This window comes from Pseudoliparis swirei, chromosome 11, assembly GCF_029220125.1.
Source record: "Pseudoliparis swirei isolate HS2019 ecotype Mariana Trench chromosome 11, NWPU_hadal_v1, whole genome shotgun sequence".
Classification (NCBI taxonomy): Eukaryota; Metazoa; Chordata; class Actinopteri; order Perciformes; family Liparidae; genus Pseudoliparis; species Pseudoliparis swirei.
In genome coordinates this window covers 18,983,991-19,002,400 of record NC_079398.1, presented here as the reverse complement: position 1 = coordinate 19,002,400, position 18,410 = coordinate 18,983,991, and the positions used below count along the sequence as shown (strand labels likewise).

At 46.5% G+C, this 18,410-nt stretch overlaps 1 protein-coding gene across 1 annotated transcript; it reads left to right on the top strand.

The window, feature by feature from the left end:
* The first annotated feature begins 1,784 nt into the window (after positions 1-1,784).
* On the top strand, positions 1,785-14,295 carry plppr3a (phospholipid phosphatase related 3a). The gene is made up of 9 exons (XM_056426634.1): positions 1,785-1,865; positions 2,159-2,344; positions 4,265-4,394; positions 6,263-6,458; positions 7,696-7,753; positions 10,750-10,923; positions 11,817-12,653; positions 13,206-13,611; positions 14,056-14,295. The coding sequence occupies exons 1-9, from the start codon at positions 1,785-1,787 to the stop codon at positions 14,217-14,219; spliced, it is 2,232 nt and encodes a 743-aa protein (XP_056282609.1). The 3' UTR covers positions 14,220-14,295.
* The last annotated feature ends 4,115 nt before the right edge of the window (positions 14,296-18,410 follow it).

The window sequence follows — 18,410 nt, the reverse complement described above, 5'->3', positions numbered from 1 at the left end:
TGTTTCTATCACCGCCTCAGGGTCAAGCCCTCTTATCTCAGAGAGAGAGAGAGAGGCGGAAACAGAGAACAGATGTATGGAGAGGAAAAGAAAAAGGGGGGAGAGAGGTGTTAAGACAAAGGGGGCGAGAGAAGGGGGAGAAAGGTCCGGGATGCAGAGAAAGGATTTTTTTGGGTGCAAAAACAGTGAAAGAGAGAAGGGAGAGAAAGTGCTGTGAGAGGAGAGAAAAAAAGAGCAAAGCTAAGCAAACACGGAGAGCAATAAACGACAATAAAATGGAGAGATGGAGAGGAAAGGGGGAGCGATGCCTCGACGGCTCTCAGCCAACGCGACTTTCTTTGAGGGTATTTTTGGACGGCGGCCTCGGATCAGCAGATTCTGAGCTCACATTCAATCTGCATGGAATCTGTTGATCTGAGCGCCAGAGAAAAAGAGAAATTGCAAGTAGAAAAATGTCATTTACAGACGAATGGAGAGACCGAGACTCCGCTGACACTTAAAGGAAGAGTGTAATTACTTTTTTGTGTTGCTCAGCCGGTCTGTGGCAGCTTCAGAGAGAGAGAGGCTCACACCTGAGGCTGTGGGGGGGGGGGGGGGGCAGGCAGGTCCTCATCCATCAGGTTGGGTTTATATAAATGACAATACTGATTAAACATAAAGAGAAGGAGCATCGAACTAGAGGAGAGGAGGAGAGTGTTGGTAAAAGGAAAGCAGGTGGGAAGAGGAAAGGATAGATGGAAGAAAGGGATAAGGAAGAGGTAAAAGGGGGTGAGATTGAGCGAGCGGGAAGGAATGAGGTGTGTAGCGGACAGATGTGGAGATAGAAGGAGAGAGAGAGAGAGAGGCAGGAAAGAGAGAGATAGAAGGAGAGGCGAGATAGAGACGGAGAGATAGAAGCAGAGGCAGGAGAGAAAGAGAGAGAGATAGAAGGAGAGACAGGAGAGAGAGTATAGAGGGGGAGAGATAGAGGGAGAGAGAGAGAGAGATAGAAGGAGAGGCAGGAGAGAGAGTATAGAGGGGGAGAGAGAGGGAGAGAGAGAGATAGAAGGAGAGGCAGAAGAGAGAGTATAGAGGGGGAGAGAGAGAGGGAGAGAGAGAGAGATGTACATATTTAGCTCAGTTTAGTTTTCCATTCGGGTCCTTGGCTCCTTCGTCTCTCTGAGGTCTTCTGGTCGCCCGCAGGTTCCTGATGGCAGGACGTGTGTGTGCGTGTGTGTGTGTGTGTGTGTGTGTGTGTGTGTGTGTGTGTGTGTGTGTGTGTGTGTGTGTGGAAAAACATTCGGAAATTAAAAGCTTCCATAACATCTTAATAACCGTGTGTGCGTGTTCGTCTGTGTCTTTGTGCGCGGCTGTGAAACACTAACAATGAACCTCATCAACACAACTCAATACTTTGGAGTAGCAGGAGGTCTCATTCAAACTAATGCAGATAATATGTGCACTACAACATCTGTCAGTCTTAAAGGGACAGTACACCCTTGCTAAGTTTTTGGACATATGGGCCATAATATGTCTGCTTTCTCTTGACTATAATGGGACAATAGCACTCTTTATAAATACCTCCATAGGTTAGGGGGAAAATATGGATTAATTTGACTTTTGACCTTTTAACCCGGCTTTGAAAACCTTTTTCAGTCCACTGGTCAGATAGTCGTAGAAGGTTAGCTCTTATTCTGACGCTTTTTAGAAATATTGATTGAAAGTTCATGAAAGCCCTTCAAAGCTGACATCTCTCCTCTTCGTCATCTGTGCTGCCGACAGGCCTCGAGTGGTCCCACCCCAAGATGACCTCCCCCAAGAACAAAGCCAAGAAGAAACAACCCAAAGACAGCATGACGCTGCTGCCGTGCTTTTATTTTGTCGAGGTATGTGGAGACAGCTTGATAAATCACCTTTATTTGACATATTGAACATGACTCACTATGAGTCACTCTCTCTCTGCACGCTGTCGTGCTCGTCCTCAGTTTTTGTTTTAATAATGTTCGTTGCATCTGGATGGACCGATGACGTCATCACTTTCTTCTTCTCTGTGTTTGAAAGTTGCAAAATCACCTCTTTCCAGATAAATATTAAATGCCAATCACTCTTTGCTTTGTAATTGTGTGTGTGTGTTTGCGTGTGTGTGTGTGTGCGCGTGTGTGTGTGCGCGTGTGTGTAGCTCCCCATCGTCCTGTCCTCCTTGGTGTCCCTGTACTTCCTGGAGCTGACCGACGTGTTGTCCCCGGCGACCGTGGGTTTCCGTTGCCGTGACCGCGACCTCTCCATGCCCTACATGGAGACGGGCGATGAGCTCATCCCTCTGCTCATGCTGCTGAGTTTAGCCTTCGCCGGACCCGCCGCGTCCGTGAGTCCACCGCACGCACACACACATTCACACACACACACACGCATGCACGCACGCACACACTCACACACATGTACTCACACACACATTCACACACACACACACGCATGCGCGCACGCACACACTCACACACATGTACTCACACACAAACACGCACATACACACACACACGCATGCGCGCACGCACACACTCACACACATGTACTCACACACAAACACGCACATACACACACACACGCATGCGCGCACGCACACACTCACACACATGTACTCACACACAAACACGCACATACACACACACGCATGCGCGCATGCACACACTCACACACACCTACACATGCACACACACACATGCAGACACACACATGCACACACACTCACATACACACACGTACACACACACACACAGAGACACATCCACGTACACACATTCACATACACACACACAAACACCTGCATGCACACACATACGCACATACACACATACATGCACACATACACACACACACACATACGCACACACACATACAAACATACATGCACACATACACACACACACACATACACACATACGCACATACACATACAAACATACATGCACACATACACACACATACACACACACACATACACACATGCACACGTGCACACATATACACAAACATATACACACACCTACACACATGTACACACGCACACATATACACACACACACTTAAACACATACACACACATGCAGACACACACACACTTAAACACATACCCACATACACACATATGTACACACACACACACCTACACACACACACACACGTGCAGACACACACATGCACACACACTCACATACATACACACACACATTCACAGAGACACACGCACACAGACACATCCACGTACACACGCACACATTCACATACACACACACAAACACCTGCATGCACACACATACACACATGCACACATATACACAAACATATACACACACCTACACACATGTACACACGCACACACATACACACACACTTAAACACATACCCACATACACACACATATGTACACACACACACACCTACACACACACACACGTGCAGACACACACATGCACACACACTCACATACACACACGTACACACACACATTCACAGAGACACACGCACACAGACACATCCACGTACACACGCACACATTCACATACACACACACAAACACCTGCATGCACACACATACACACATACACACATGCACACACATATACACAAACATATACACACACCTACACACATGTACACACGCACACACATACACACACACTTAAACACATACCCACACATGCAGACACACACACACTTAAACACATACCCACATACACACACATGCAGACACACACACACATGAGGATTAAAGGGCGTTCCCTGGTGTCTCTGGCGTTGACTGAACCTTTGTTTTTCCGTGTGTATGTGTTGGCGTCCGAGGGATGAAGGATCAGTTTTCTCACGTGTCTCGGGGTTTCGGGAGGTTTGTGTTGTGCGTTCCAAACAAACACAAATAACAAACAACGTGTTCTCCAACATTTGGAAAGCCGATTCAGCCTCCCTCAGGATGCCCGATCGATGGACACATTGATAAATACACACCTGGCATTCCAATACACACAGGCCCCCTAATCAATACACACACACACACACTCGCTGCTCTCCAACACTCATCCATCACTCAGATTGGAAGTGATCTCTCTTCGATTAATGCCTCTCCTCCATTCTCACGCTCTCTCTCTCCGTAGATCACCGTCACACAGACGGATTTCTGACATTTACAGCTCGCTCGTCCTCTTTTCTCCCCTCTGATTCTCTTCTGTCGTTGTATTTATTTCTGTCATTGCCCGGCCATTGCCTCTCTCCCCCCTCTCCCCCCTTCCTGTAGATCATGATGGGGGAGGGGCTGACGTACTGCTTCCAGTCCAAACTGAAGACGTGCCCCAAGTCGGAGAGCAGCATCAACGCCGGAGGCTGCAGCTTCAACTCCTTCCTGAGGAGGACCGTGCGCTTCGTCGGTACGTCCAACTGGACCCATCCGTTGTTTTGCTGTAATAGCCTCAGGGTCCATCTTTAACCCTCCTGTTACCTTTAGGGTCAATTTGACCCCATTCAATGCTTAATGTCGGTGTTCTTTGGGGTCAATTTGACCCCAGGCTGTTTTTCACTGTGTCAAACATATAAGAAATATCAACTTTTTTATATATTAAAAGGGCTATTTAGGTAGTCAACAAACAAACATAAAGTAGCTCACACTTAAACTTGGAAAACAATATTAATTCTAATAATTTTATGGAGGTTTTAATTGCTGGGGTCAAATTGACCCCAAGGGTAAAATATGTCAGTCAATATAAAGGTAACAGGAGGGTTAAACATTGAATGGGGTCAAATTGACCCTAAGGCAACAGGAGGGTTAAAAAAGAAATTTAAGAGAAATGTTATTAACCGCACGGCTCGTCAAACACCAATTTTTCCCCACAGATGTTCATTTAGTCGCACATGAGAATCATTTAAAGAGCTTCTCTGTGTTCATTAGTAACTGTGTACCTGTGTATTCACCCCTTTATTTTTTAGCTTAACCAAATATACAGTGTATATATACCGTACCCTTTTTCTTTGAGGTAGTAACACTGTCCAAATATATAAAATATGGTATACAGTGAATTATATAGCTTTAACGATTAGGGGACGTTTCACAACTTTCATCATGGGTCTCTTGGTGTTTGGACTAATCCTTCATAGTAATGTCAGAGGGAGATTATCATGTCCCATGTGTAATTTTTTTCTTTTCTTTCTGCTATTGTGAGTTTCATGTAGGAATTATGAAACCGCTCCTATCGAGGTCTTTGGGGCGTCTCTTGAGTAAACCGGGTCGTTGAGTTTGTTTTTCATGCCACATCGTCCCATTATATTATATTATGTATTAGCGATGCTCCGATTGATCGGCCGCCGATCATGATTGGCCGATATTGGTTAAAATGGCGCGTGACGTAAATTAATTGCGCGATTTTTTTCCACCTGCATGCACGGCAAACGGGCCTCAACAGCAGAGCGGAGCTTGGCAGTGGCAAAATGACTTCTCCCGTCTGGAATTTTTTCAAAGTGTCTGACAAAAGGGCTCGATCACACCACACGTGCCTCTCAAAAACGCGTCCCTAGCAAAACCATTGACTCCCTATGGTATAATAAGTAAGAATATTTTTTGTAATATAAGTGAACTATTCCACACGAAACAAGTGAAAGCGTTCGTCCAATCGGGTGCAGCCAGGAAGTGTTACATATTTATTAGTGCTGTAAAAAATTAAATTACAGGATTAATTAGTTGGTGGGCAAGTTCTGTGCACCCCTGTGTATAAATGTATATATCCGTCTTTTGTCATAAATCTTTATGTTCTCACAAAAATATACCTGTGATTAACCTGATTAAAATTTTTAATCGTTTCACAGCCCTAGTATTTATATACTACTACTGTCCCTCCAATAGATAACATCTAAAACAATTTAAAACAGGGAAAGCATTCCACTGGTTTCCAGTTACAGAGGCGGAGAGCAGCCATCAATCATCTATCAAATGCCCCATTTACCCCCCCCCCACTCCCCCAACTTCATCCCACTTTTTAGAGAAGGGGATATAAGCTAATTACATGAATGACTGATCAAAGAAAATGGGCTCGATATGACGCTCCACGGGAAATATCTCCAGGCCGAGCTTTGAAGTGAAAACAGTCATAAATTCACCTTAAAAGCTTCTAAACGTCACAAACTGGAGGCTCCAGGTGTCGCGTCGTGTTCATAAGTGAACAAACAGCTTGTGGTAAAGAAGTCCTCGGGGGGGACTCATCTTCCCTCACCGTCTCGCTCTCTCTCTCCGTCTCTCGTCCCTCAGGTGTGCATGTGTTCGGTCTCCTGGCAACGGCCTTGGTAACAGATGTCATCCAATTGGCCACCGGTTACCACGCCCCTTTCTTCCTCACCGTCTGCCAGCCCAATTACACGGCGGCGGCAGAGTCGTGCGACAGCAACGTCTACGTGACGCGGGACGTCTGTCTGGGGAAAGACCAGTACGCCATCATGTCCGCCAGGTAGGACAAACACTCAAATATGTCCTCGCTGATACAACCTAACACAACACCTGTGAAGACTCACATGGACCGGTTATTAGTTTAGCTTCTCGTCTGTGTTGTCGAGGGTCGTCACATCGTGGGAATCTGACCCCTGACCCGCCCCCCGCTGCACAACCTAAAGCTCAATGTCATCTTTATTGTCAATTTTCAATTTGTGGAAACATACAGAACATCGAAAGTATGTTTTTCTCTTGTCCAACATAAAGTAATTGTAGTAATAATAATAATAATAATAACAATAATAATAATAAAGTAATAAAGTGCAAAATAGCTAACAACAACAACAAAGAACATTTATAAATATTTATATGCTACGTGTGTTAGACACACAAAGAATTTGACATGGCGGCTGTTGTGTACATTAAACAGACAAACAACAACAACAACAACAATCAACAGTCAACATATAAGATCAAATAAATCTGTTCATGAGGTTCAGTGGGGGACCCGGGCTCTGATCATGAAGGTCATAATAATATCATATATTATTATATTATTATTACTGTATATCATTTAGAAATGAAGAATACTTTTTTTTTAAATGACGTCCAGGCGAGGAGTCGTCAAAATTAATTTGCATCTGAAGAAGATTGAAGGAGCTAAAAATAGAGAAAGTGAAATTATTGTTACATATTTCTTATAAATAATACAAAATTAGTTTTTTGATGATAAGTGAAGTGATTATTTATTATAATAATAATAATAATAATAATGCATTTAATTGATATAGCACTTTTCAAGGTATACTCAAAGACACTTTAATTCACATAATTAAAACATCCTAAAATCTATACAATAAATATAACTCAAATTACAATAAAAACAATGAATTGAACCATAATAACTCAGAGCACACAGTCACACATTAAAAGCAGTTCTGATGTATACAATTAGACCCACGATGCCATTGAACACTCCCTCCTGCTAAATAAAGCTGATGTATATCTAATACAGGGATAACCCTATGGAGCACACAGACACACACACACACACACACACACACATGTCTTTACCTTGTGAGGACACATATTTTCGTAATGCATTCTGATACGAAACCGCTTGATTCCGGTTTATTCAGGAGACAATTCACACTCTGAATGTTTTTTTTCTGTGAACACACGAACCTCTCTTTGTCTCTTTGTCTCTCACTCTTTAACACCTGACTTTCACCTTTTCTCCCTCTCCCCCCTGCCAGGAAAACGTTTCCGTCCCAGCATGCAACGCTCTCTGGCTTCGCTGCTGTCTATATCTCCGTAAGCTCTTTTGTGTTTTGCGTATGATGTGTTTGCGTTTAATGTTTGCATCAGACACCGTATCCTGTGTGTGTGTGTGTGTGTGTTATTAATATTTTGTATTACTTTAGAGGTGCTCAATTACAAATTCAGAATAGCAGACAATATTTAGCTCTGTAAAGATGTTGTGGAGCAATGGCGTCCTCAGCAGGGAGCGTCTCATGTCGCATGTGTGTCCCTAGTGTGCGTGGCCGCCATGTTGAGAGCTGTGCGGAGTAATCCTGTGCTCATGGTTATGCTTTGTAATTTGTAATTTAGTACCCGTAACAATACCATTGTTTGCACTACATTCTTGATCCTTAGAATGTTCTTCATCGTCATGGGTTTGTGACAAAGCAACAGTTCAATTATCGGTCCAGTTGTTCTACTTTATAATTAATGAATGTTTATCGCCGCCGGCAACGTGAGATTATTTCCTCCACAACAGAGGAGTTGTGGCGTCACTTCATCCATAAATCACAATGTTTACTCACTGAGAGGTGCCCTCAGGCCAAAGAGTCGCCTCACATAAATAACAACAACAGAGACTGTTATTAAAAACAACAACCGAGACTATCATAAAAACAACAACAGAGACTATCGTAAAAACAACAATAGAGACTATCATAAAAACAACAACATAGACTGTTATTAAAAACAACAACATAGACTATCATAAAAACAACAACAGAGACAATCATAAAAACAACAACAGAGACAGTCATAAAAACAACAACAGAGACAGTCGTAAAAACAACAACAGAGACTATCATAAAAAGAACAGAGACAGTCATCAAAAGAACAACAGAGACAGTCATAAAAACAACAACAGAGACTATCATAAAAACAACCAGAGACTGTCGTAAAAACAACAACAGAGACTATCATAAAAACAACAACAGAGACAGTCATAAAAACAACAGAGACTATCATAAAAAGAACAACAGAGACTGTCATAAAAACAACAACAGGTCTCTGTTGTTGTTTTTATGACAGTCATAAAAACAACAGAGACAGTCATAAAAACAACAACAGAGACAGTCATAAAAAGAACAACAGAGACAGTCATAAAAACAACAACAGAGACTATCATAAAAAGAACAACAGAGACAGTCATAAAAACAACAACAGAGTCTATCATAAAAACAACAGAGACAGTCATAAAAAGAACAACAGAGACTGTCATAAAAACAACAACAGAGACTATCATAAAAACAACAACAGAGACTGTCTATACAAAAATATCACTGTCATTCTCCTATAAGATAACACCCTAAACACACACACACCTCCACCAGTGGCTTTTGGAGGGAGCTACTGGTCATATCGCTGCTGCCTCACTGAGCCCAAAGTGTGTTCATTACAGCTCACCAGACCGATTTCTGATCGGAGAGAGAGAGAGAGTAAAGCAGCTGTTTTGGTTGCCAGAGTTACAGTTGAGAAGCGGTCCATTCATACTGCTGTCAGATGTTTCTTTAGTATTTCTCTCCACTGCCCAACATACAGGACTGTCTCAGAAAATTAGAATATTGTGATGAAGTTCTTGATTTTCTGTAATGCAATTAAAAAAACAAAAATGTCATGCATTCTGGATTCATTACAAATCAACTGAAATATTGCAAGCCTTTTATTCTTTTAATATTGCTGATTATGGCTTACAGCTTAAGAAAACTCAAATATCCTATCTCTAAATATTAGAATATCATGAAAAAGTATACTAGTAGGGTATTAAACAAATCACTTGAATTGTCTAATTAACTCGAAACACCTGTAAGGGTTTCCTGAGCCTTGACAAACACTCAGCTGTTATAAATATTTTTTTTTACTTGGTCTGAGGAAATATTAACATTTTATGAGATAGGATTTTAGAGTTTTCTTAAGCTGCAAGCCATAATCAGCAATATTAAAATAATAAAAGGCTTGCAATATTTCAGTTGATTTGTAATGAATCCAGAATGCATGACATTTTTGTTTTTTTAATTGCATTACAGAAAATAAAGAACTTTATCACAATATTCTAATTTTCTGAGACAGTCCTGTATGTATACTCTGTTATAATGACATTAAATAATTCCTCCTGTTTTCATACTTTCTCTTCACACATTTAATGAAAGCTAACAGGAGAAAAAAAAGATCACTTGATTTTAAAAAAGAAATTTGAATCTTATTGTAAATGTCATCCGTGTGACAGAATCTCGCTTGGAGAAAACTTGGATTTCTATCCTCACGACTTGAGGGACACGCTCGTTAATGTGGATATTTCTGCGTAGCCTCCGCTTCCCTGTCACTCAGCTGTCCTCCACTTTATGTAATCGAAATAAAGTGCGCATGCAGGGAATTTCAACGTCAATACAGAACTTTATCCCGTCTCCTTTTGCTCACTTCCCCCAGGATATACTGTCAAACAATATTCATACACGCACATTTTCATTTTCTTCAAACCTCTGTAGGCCGTATATCATTGACAGAATTGCCATGGAGCAAGAAAAGAATGTTTTAATATATATATATATATATATATATTATTATTATTTAAAAAATAAATAATAATACATTATAATATATATATATAATATATATATATATATTATTTTATATATATTTAAAATATATATTATTATATAAATATCTTTGCTTATTATTGTATTTATATATATATATATATATATAAAACATTACAGACATTATATGAATATAATAATGTCACCCAAAAGAGAATTCTTCAAATAAATATGATTATTCTCTTTTTTTCCTGCTTGCTTTTTAACTTGATGCTAAGCTAAGCTAAGCCTCATATTTAACACATAAATGTGAATTGATCTTCCCCCAAATGATTCCTTCATTAACAAAGACGAGTGTCCTACTTTCCTCTAAATGGAAAATCTTTCCACTGTTGATGTGCAACATAATGACATATCCATGCTGGTGTATTTATGTGTACCCCCTCTCTCTCTCTTTCCCTCTCTCTCTCTCTGCAGATGTATTTCAATGCCAGCATCAGCAGCACCGCCAAGCTGCTGAAGCCGCTGCTGGTGTTTGCGTTCTGCATGGCGGCGGGCCTCGCCGGGCTGACGCAGATCACGCAGCACCGCAGCCACCCCATCGACGTGTATGTGGGCTACGTCATCGGAGCCGGCATCGGCGTCTACCTGGTGAGTCTGAGACGAAGACAAACAATATATATATAGAAAGAAATATATTCAATTCAATTCAATTCAGTTTATTTGTAGAGCCCAATTTCACAAATTACAAATTTGTCTCGGAGTGCTTTACAATCTGTACACATAGACATCCCTGCCCCAAAACATCAATATATCAATTTATATCGCCGGTTTCAAGATAATTGCCTCTTTTTTTTTGCCAATAAAAACTGACAAGGGAGATTGTCTCCTACCTGCGTATGTTTGTCGGCATTTGGGGAGCTGTGACCAAAATACACATAAATATACTTTTTTTTCTTTTTCTAATTAAGTGTTTTTGCTGTCACTGAATTGTTCCAATTTGTTATTTTAACGCGATCACAGCCCACGCTAACAAACGCTTCTTTTCTTTTCTTCTTTTTTTTATCACCTCTCATACATTTCTCTCGGAGTATTTTTAATATTTTTTCGGCAGGCTCTATAAATAGATTTTTTTTCTATTACGGAAGGGAGAGGAGAATTAATAATCTGAGAGAAATCCTCTGGAACAATTTCACACTTCATTTGAAGAAAAAACTTGTCAGTTGCCATTTTCCACGCGCCCTCTCTCCTCCTCTCGCCCTCTTCCTCTTTCGTCTTTCACATTTTAAGAGGGGGGGGGGGGGGGGCATTTTCTTTCTTGTGGTTGAAGGATAAATTGTGAGACTCCTGATGGCCTCAGACTAAACAGTAGGAGGAGAAATGCTCATTTATGCGCCGCTAAAAGGAATATACACCGTTTTTTCCCCTCTTCCCGAATATGAAAGAAAGCACATTTTCATGCGTCATTCTTTATTTAACATGCCGGGTACTTCTATCTTCCTCATGTGTGTTTCTCCCCCCCCCCCCCCCCATCTCCTCGTCAGGCCGTGTTTGCAGTGGGGAACTTCAAGGCTTCAGAGGAAGACGCTCCCGTTTTCCAGAAGCCGGCCCCGGCGCAGCCGAAGGACGGCCTCAGGGTGCTGAACCAGCGGAGCCACGACTCCCTGTACCGCAAGACCCCCCGGGCGTCCGAGAGCAGGGAGGAGCTGGGGGCGGGGCTTGGCTCGGGGGCTCGCTGCAAGGTCAAGAGGGAAAAGGCCTCGCTGGCGTCCCTCAAACGGGCGAGCGCCGACGTCGAGCTCCTGGCGACCCGCGGCCCCATGGGCAAGGAAACCATGGTGACCTTCAGCAACACTTTGCCCCGCGTCGCCAACGGCAACAGCCCCATCTCCCCCTCGGACGAGCTCCCCGCCGCCACCCAGCGCCACATGACCTTCCACGTGCCCTACGACCCCCAGAGGTCTCGGCAGCTGGTGTCCGAGTGGCGGCAGCGCTCGCTGGAGGTGCGCAGCCAGAGCTCGCGGGACGACGAGGAGGAGGAGGGGGGGGCGGACGGAGGGGAGGGCGGGGGAGGTGAAGGGGACCAGGAGATGCCGGCGTCCCTTTACCCCACGGTGCAGGCCAACAAGGGCAACGCCACTCCCACCGGATCGCGGATGGCGGTGGCGCCCCCGCTGGTTCACATCCCCGAGGAGGCCTCCCGCCCGCCGCCCGTCTCCCCGAAGAGCGCCAAGACCCGCGCCAAGTGGCTGTCGCTCATCGAGGGAGGAGGGGGAGGAGGGGGAGGAGGGGGAGGAGGGAAGGAGCCGGGATCAGGGCCCATCGCCGTGTCCACGCCACGCGTTCCCAACACGCAGCCCGGCCAGCAGAGAGTCACGCAGGTGAGGAAGGAAAACGAGAAAATGAGAGCCTGCGAATCAATAATGACGTCATCTTTTGAGGAGTCATTTTTCACTCCTTTGATTCCGATTTCCAGTTCTGGAAAATACAGTTTAGACGCGGTGGGGGGGGGGGGGGGGAGAGATTTAATAGCCTCCGAGCCCCTGATGATTTATTTCGTTGGTGAAATCAAAACAGAAACAACAAGCGGCGAGGCAAGTTCACGGATTACTTTACAATATAAAATACACTTATTATAGTTGGAGTGACATCAAGAAAAAAAACATGTCATTGACTATGTAAATATTAACTTTCTCAGTTATAACTGAATTACTTTAGTCTTGGAAAATGTACATTACAATCACGTTACATTCACACACCGTCGACACAGCTCAACTCAGGGTGAAGTGTCTTGCTCAAGGACACATCGACGAGGGCGGGGATTGAACCGCCAACCCCCAAACCTGCTCACCACTGACCCACAGTCGCCCCAAACATCTGGATCTCTCCTTTGCACATTCTGACTGGGTGTCGTTCTTCTTCTCCTCCTCCAGGTGATAGCCATGTCCAAGCAGCAGGGTCACGGCGTCCCTTCGTCAGAAGGCTCCTCCTCCTCCTCTTCCTCCGGCGGCGGCGGCGGCGGCTCCTCCAACTGCTCCGAGTCGCCCTACTACCGCATCCCGGCGGACCGAGACAGCTGCACGGGGAGCGGGAGCATCGTCACCATCGACGCCCACGCCCCCCACCACCCGGTGGTGCGCGTGTCGGCCTCCAACGGCAAGCCGTGGGAGTGGAGGAACACCATCAGCGGGAACATGACGGCGGGCGACGCGACGTCGGCGGGCGACAAACACCGCGTCTCGCTGCAGCGGCAGGACAACGTCAACCACTACCGGGATTACCGGACGCTGCCCATGAAGACGAGAGACGACTCGCGCGGCTCCTCCTCCGAAGCCGACCTGCCTCCCCCGCCTCCCCCCGCCGCCTCCTCCTCGCCTCTGCCTCGCCCGCCTCTGCTGCTGTCGTCGTCGTCGTCGCCTCTCCCGCCGGCGCCTCCTCACTCGTCCACTTCCCCCTTGCCTCCCCCTCCTCACCCGGCCTCCTCTCACATGCCCCTCCCACCTCACCTGTCCTCTCAGATGGCAGGGGAGGCGGGGCCATCCTCCTGTCAAATGCTCCCGCCCGCTCACCCATTGTCCTCTCAAATGGCCCCGCCCCCTCACCCATTGTCCTCTCAAATGGCCCCGCCCCCTCACCCATTGTCCTCTCCAATGCCCCTCCTCCCTCACCCGTTCTCCTGTCAACTGCCCCCGCCTCCTCGTCCGTCCTCTTCCCCGTTGCCGCCGCCGCCTCGCCCCTCGTCCTCCACGCCTCCGCCGCCCCCTCACCTCCGCCCGTCCTGCTCCGGCGCCCTCCCCCCTCCCCCCCACCCCGACCTGCTGATGGACGGCCACGGCCAGGCGCTGTCCCGCTCCTCCACGCTGCCCCGCCGGCCCTCCGTCTCCGCCCGCAGCCACGCGGAGCAGGAGCACTACTACAAGGCCATGCAGAACGAGCGGATGCTGTAGTCGGGAGGTCGGCGGCGGCGGCGTCGTGGTTACACGGCAGAAAGAGACGGTGGCGGGTGAAGAGAGATTTATGACGTTTTTTTAATAAAAATGACACACACAAAAAAACGATTTAGAGACTCTGAGAGCGGAGTTGTCAGCTTCGGTGGTAATGATGGAAATGAAAAGAGAGCAGCGGGGGGGCGGAGGACCACCGGGAGGTCTGGCAGCTCACATGAAGGAGGGGGGGGGGTCTCATTTACTCCTGCTCACATGTACTGCCCCACAGCGCCGGCTCTGACTGGGAAAAGAACAGACGAGAGAAGAAAGACGGGGAGCGACCGCGAAGAATTCAAAAAATAAAATGAGAACTCCGGGAGGAGCCGAAGAGATGGCGGCTGAAAGAGACGTCACCATGAACGGTCCGGGATTTGCTAAATCAAGTTTCCCCTCAGGAGGGATGGGGGAGGGGGGGGGGGGAATAAGACCGTGGAAAACAAAACAACCACAGGAAATACTCGCTCCGCCACAGTACACAAACCAAAATGAAGAAAATGTACGTTTGACACCATCGCAAACGTGTCGGCATCCACCAGACTGAGGAGGCTGGTTGGGGGTGTGAGGAGGAAGAGGAGGTGGTGTTGGGGGGGGGGGGGGGTGAGGAAGATCACGCACAGTTGGGCGCCCCTATACAGACGTCACTGAATGGATTACTGTCGTGAACATGAGGCGGTGGAACGGAAGGAGAATCGTTCCTTAAAGGGAAGGGGGAGGAGCTACAGAGAACCGACCAGCCGGACTGTCTTTTGAAATGCCTTCCAGGGGCCCATGAGGGCCATGAAGGCCATGAGGGCCATGAAGGCCATGGGGAGCCACGGGGGGCTACAGGGGGCCATGGAGGGCCACGGGGTATACTTCATAAGGGTTTTGTGAGTTGTTGATGGTCATTCATTTGTGCTTTATAGATCAGAAATAAGCTTGTACGGACGTATTTTAGCAAAAAATATCTTTCAGTGTCTTTTTATCTCGCTATTCCATTCTTCTCTCCAGGTATAGATCTCTGCAGGAAGTCAAATACAATAATTAGAGACTTACAATCCTTTATCCATACTCCTCTATCACCATCGGCTGCCCTCATTTAAAGATGCCTTATTGGAAAGAGACACAACCGACACCGAGACGGGGAAAGCTAAACATGCATTTGATATTTTTAGACCAAGCGATCCGTGATGAACTGCAGATTTAATCCCATTATTAACTGATAGTGAATATAATCAGCCGCTGCGCCCTTAAGGAACACGCGGTTGCATTTAAGCTGCGTTGTATATAAAGTCGTCATCTATACTCGTCGTTTCATACGTCCCAGTTTAAAATATTCCGTCCAACGACAAGTGCTTTATTTATTTTTTTTAGATCATGATTTAGAGTTGGCCTGAAGCCACGCGCCGACTTCTCTGAAGGGTCAACGGTCGTGCTCGGGAAAGGGGCGGGGCTTGTATTGGTAGCCGGTAGATGGTGTTTGTGCTGCATGTGTGTACGAGCGTGTTTTTTCAAACTTAAACTTTACTTCTGTGGTTCAAGTGTGCGTCGGTAACTTTGACGGACGGGATGATTATCGTGCTGCCCCCCCCCCCCCCCCGCCTCCATTTTGGACTGTAAAGATACTTGATATTACCTAATATTATTAATACTATTATTATTCCGCAGTCCTTTTTTATGGGCTAATGTTTTTTATATATGTATATCTGTGGTGATGTGTAACATTAATAATCTCGATTGAATAAAAAAAACAAGACTTCTGAACTGAGGTTTCATGTTGTTCCTCGACAGAGACGGTCAATGCCTTTCACCGCCGCTCGAATGAAAAGGATCTTCCTCCATTGATTCTCGGCTTATGAGTACTCTTTGGTGCTCACGACACACACACGACTACACACACGACTACACACAAGCCACGCTGATACGGCACACACACACATTTGCTCCTTTTTCCTGTGGGCTAGTTTCAGGTTTCCATAATGAAGTCTGCAAGTGTTGGTCCCTCCCAGCTGACCTGCAGGGTTCAAGATTCAAGATTCAAGATTCAAGATGTTTTATTTGTCACATACACACATAGGGTGTGCAGTGAAATGAAAGTGGCAATGCTCAGCAGGAATGTGCAAGGGCAACAAGTACACACTATTTACAAATAAAAAACAACACAATATTTACAGTAAGTGTGTGTGTGTGTGTGTGTGTGTGTGTGTGCCTAAGAGGGGCAGTTGTGTGGGTCTATGTGGGGGTCCTGGTGAGGTCGGAGTTCACAATCCTGATGGCCTGAGGAAAGAAACTCCGTCTCAGTCTCTCTGTTCTTGCAGCGTGACTACGGAGGCGCCTGCCTGACCGCAGCAGCTGAAACAGTCTGTTGTTGGGGTGGTGAGGATCCTTCATGATCCTGCCGGCTCTGGTTCTGCACCTCCTGGTGTACAAGTCCTGCAGGGTGGGGAGTGTAGTTCCAATAGTGCGCTCAGCCGAACGCACTACTCTCTGCAGAGCCTTCCTGTCCTGAGCGGAGCAGTTGCCAAACCAGGCTGTGATGCTTCCTGTCAGGACGCCTCTACAGCTCCAGAGTAGAAGGACTGAAGGATCCTCTGGGAAACTTTAAATTTCCTCAGCTGCCTGAGGTGGTAGGCGCTGCCTTGCCTTTCTCACCAGAGTGTCTGTGTTTGTTGACCATGTCAGATCCTCGGTGATGTGGACTCCCAGGTATTTATACCCGCTCACCCTCTCCACAGTAGTCCCGTTAATCCCCAGTGGTGAGTACGTCCTCTGTTGTTGTACCCTCCTAAAGTCCACAATCAGCTCCTTAGTTTTGGTGACATTCATGATGAGGCTGTTGTCCTGGCACCAGAGTGACAGATCAGCAACTTCCTCCAGGTAGGCCTTCTCTTGTCGGAGATCAGGCCCACCACCACTGTGTCATCCGCAAACTTGATGATGGTGTTGAGCTGAACCTGGCCACACAGTCATGTGTGTACAGGGAGTACAGTAGGGGGCTGAGGACGCAACCCTGGGGGGATCCTGTGTTCAGGGTGAGGGATTTGGAGGTGTGTCTGCCCACCCTGACCACCTGTGGCCTGGCGGTCAGGAAGTCCAGGATCCAAGCACACAGGGTTCAGTCCCAGCTCAATCAGCTTGCCGCCAGTCTGGAGGGACTATGGTGTTGAAAGCTGAACTATAATCAATGAACAGCAGTCTCACATAGCCCCCTCTGGCTGTCCAGATGAGAGAGTGTGGTGTGCAGTACCTGGGAGACAGCATCATCCGTGGATCTGTTTGGGCGATAAGCAAACTGCAGCGGGTCCATGGAGGAAGGGAGGAAGGCGCAGATGTAGTCCTTTATCAGCCTCTCAGCATTTCATGACCACCGAGGTGAGGGCCACCGGTCGGTAGTCATTCATACATGCTGGAGAAGCATTCTTGGGCACAGGGACAATAGTGGATCTCTTGAAGCAGGCGGGGACCACGGACTCAGCCAGGGAGAGGTTGAATATTGTGGTGAACACTGGAGCTAGCTGGTTAGCACAGGTCTTCAGTACTCGCCCAGATATGCCATCTGGACCTGCAGCTTTCCTGGTGTTCACCCTCAACAGAGCCCTCCTCACACTGTGCTCGGTCACAGAGAGTGTGTGTTCATCCCCAGCGGTAGAACTCACCCGCTTAACGGTGTTGTTGTTAGCGGCGAGCTAGCGCTGTTGTTGCTAGCCTCAAACCGTGCATAAAATGAGTTCAGGTCGTCCGCTAGGGATGCGTCGGCACTCACCATAGCGCGCCATCTGCTCTGGTAGTTTGTGATAGTCCGTAGCCCCTGCCATAGGCGCCTGGTGTCGCGCTGCTCCATCTGTGATTCCACTCTGTCTCGGTACCTCCTTTTGCGTCCTTCACCGCCATCCTCAGTCCATAGACCGCTGCCTTGTACTCGTCCATGTTGCCGGATACAAGACCGGAGTTATAGGCAGCAGTACGGGCGTTCACAGCTTCACGGATGGATCTATCAACCCACGGCTTTTGGTTAGGAAAGACCCTAACTTTTACCGTGGGGACGATGGTGTCCGTTAGCGTTGCTATGAGGCTCATTGCTACTCGCTGACGCCACTGGAACTGGATTGGATCATGTCCCAGTCGACGACACGCAGAGCGCCCTGTAGCTCAGCCTCTGATTGGTCAGACCAC

What these genes read in the sequence shown, in the direction of transcription:
- plppr3a (XM_056426634.1), top strand. Translation starts at nt 1,785, where the DNA reads ATGACCTCCCCCAAGAACAAAGCCAAGAAGAAACAACCCAAAGACAGC. An exon ending in TCGCCGGACCCGCCGCGTCC is followed by an intron (nt 2,345 to 4,264) that starts GTGAGTCCACCG and finishes CCCTTCCTGTAG; the next exon opens with ATCATGATGGGGGAGGGGCT. An exon ending in GCCAGCAGAGAGTCACGCAG is followed by an intron (nt 12,654 to 13,205) that starts GTGAGGAAGGAA and finishes CTCCTCCTCCAG; the next exon opens with GTGATAGCCATGTCCAAGCA.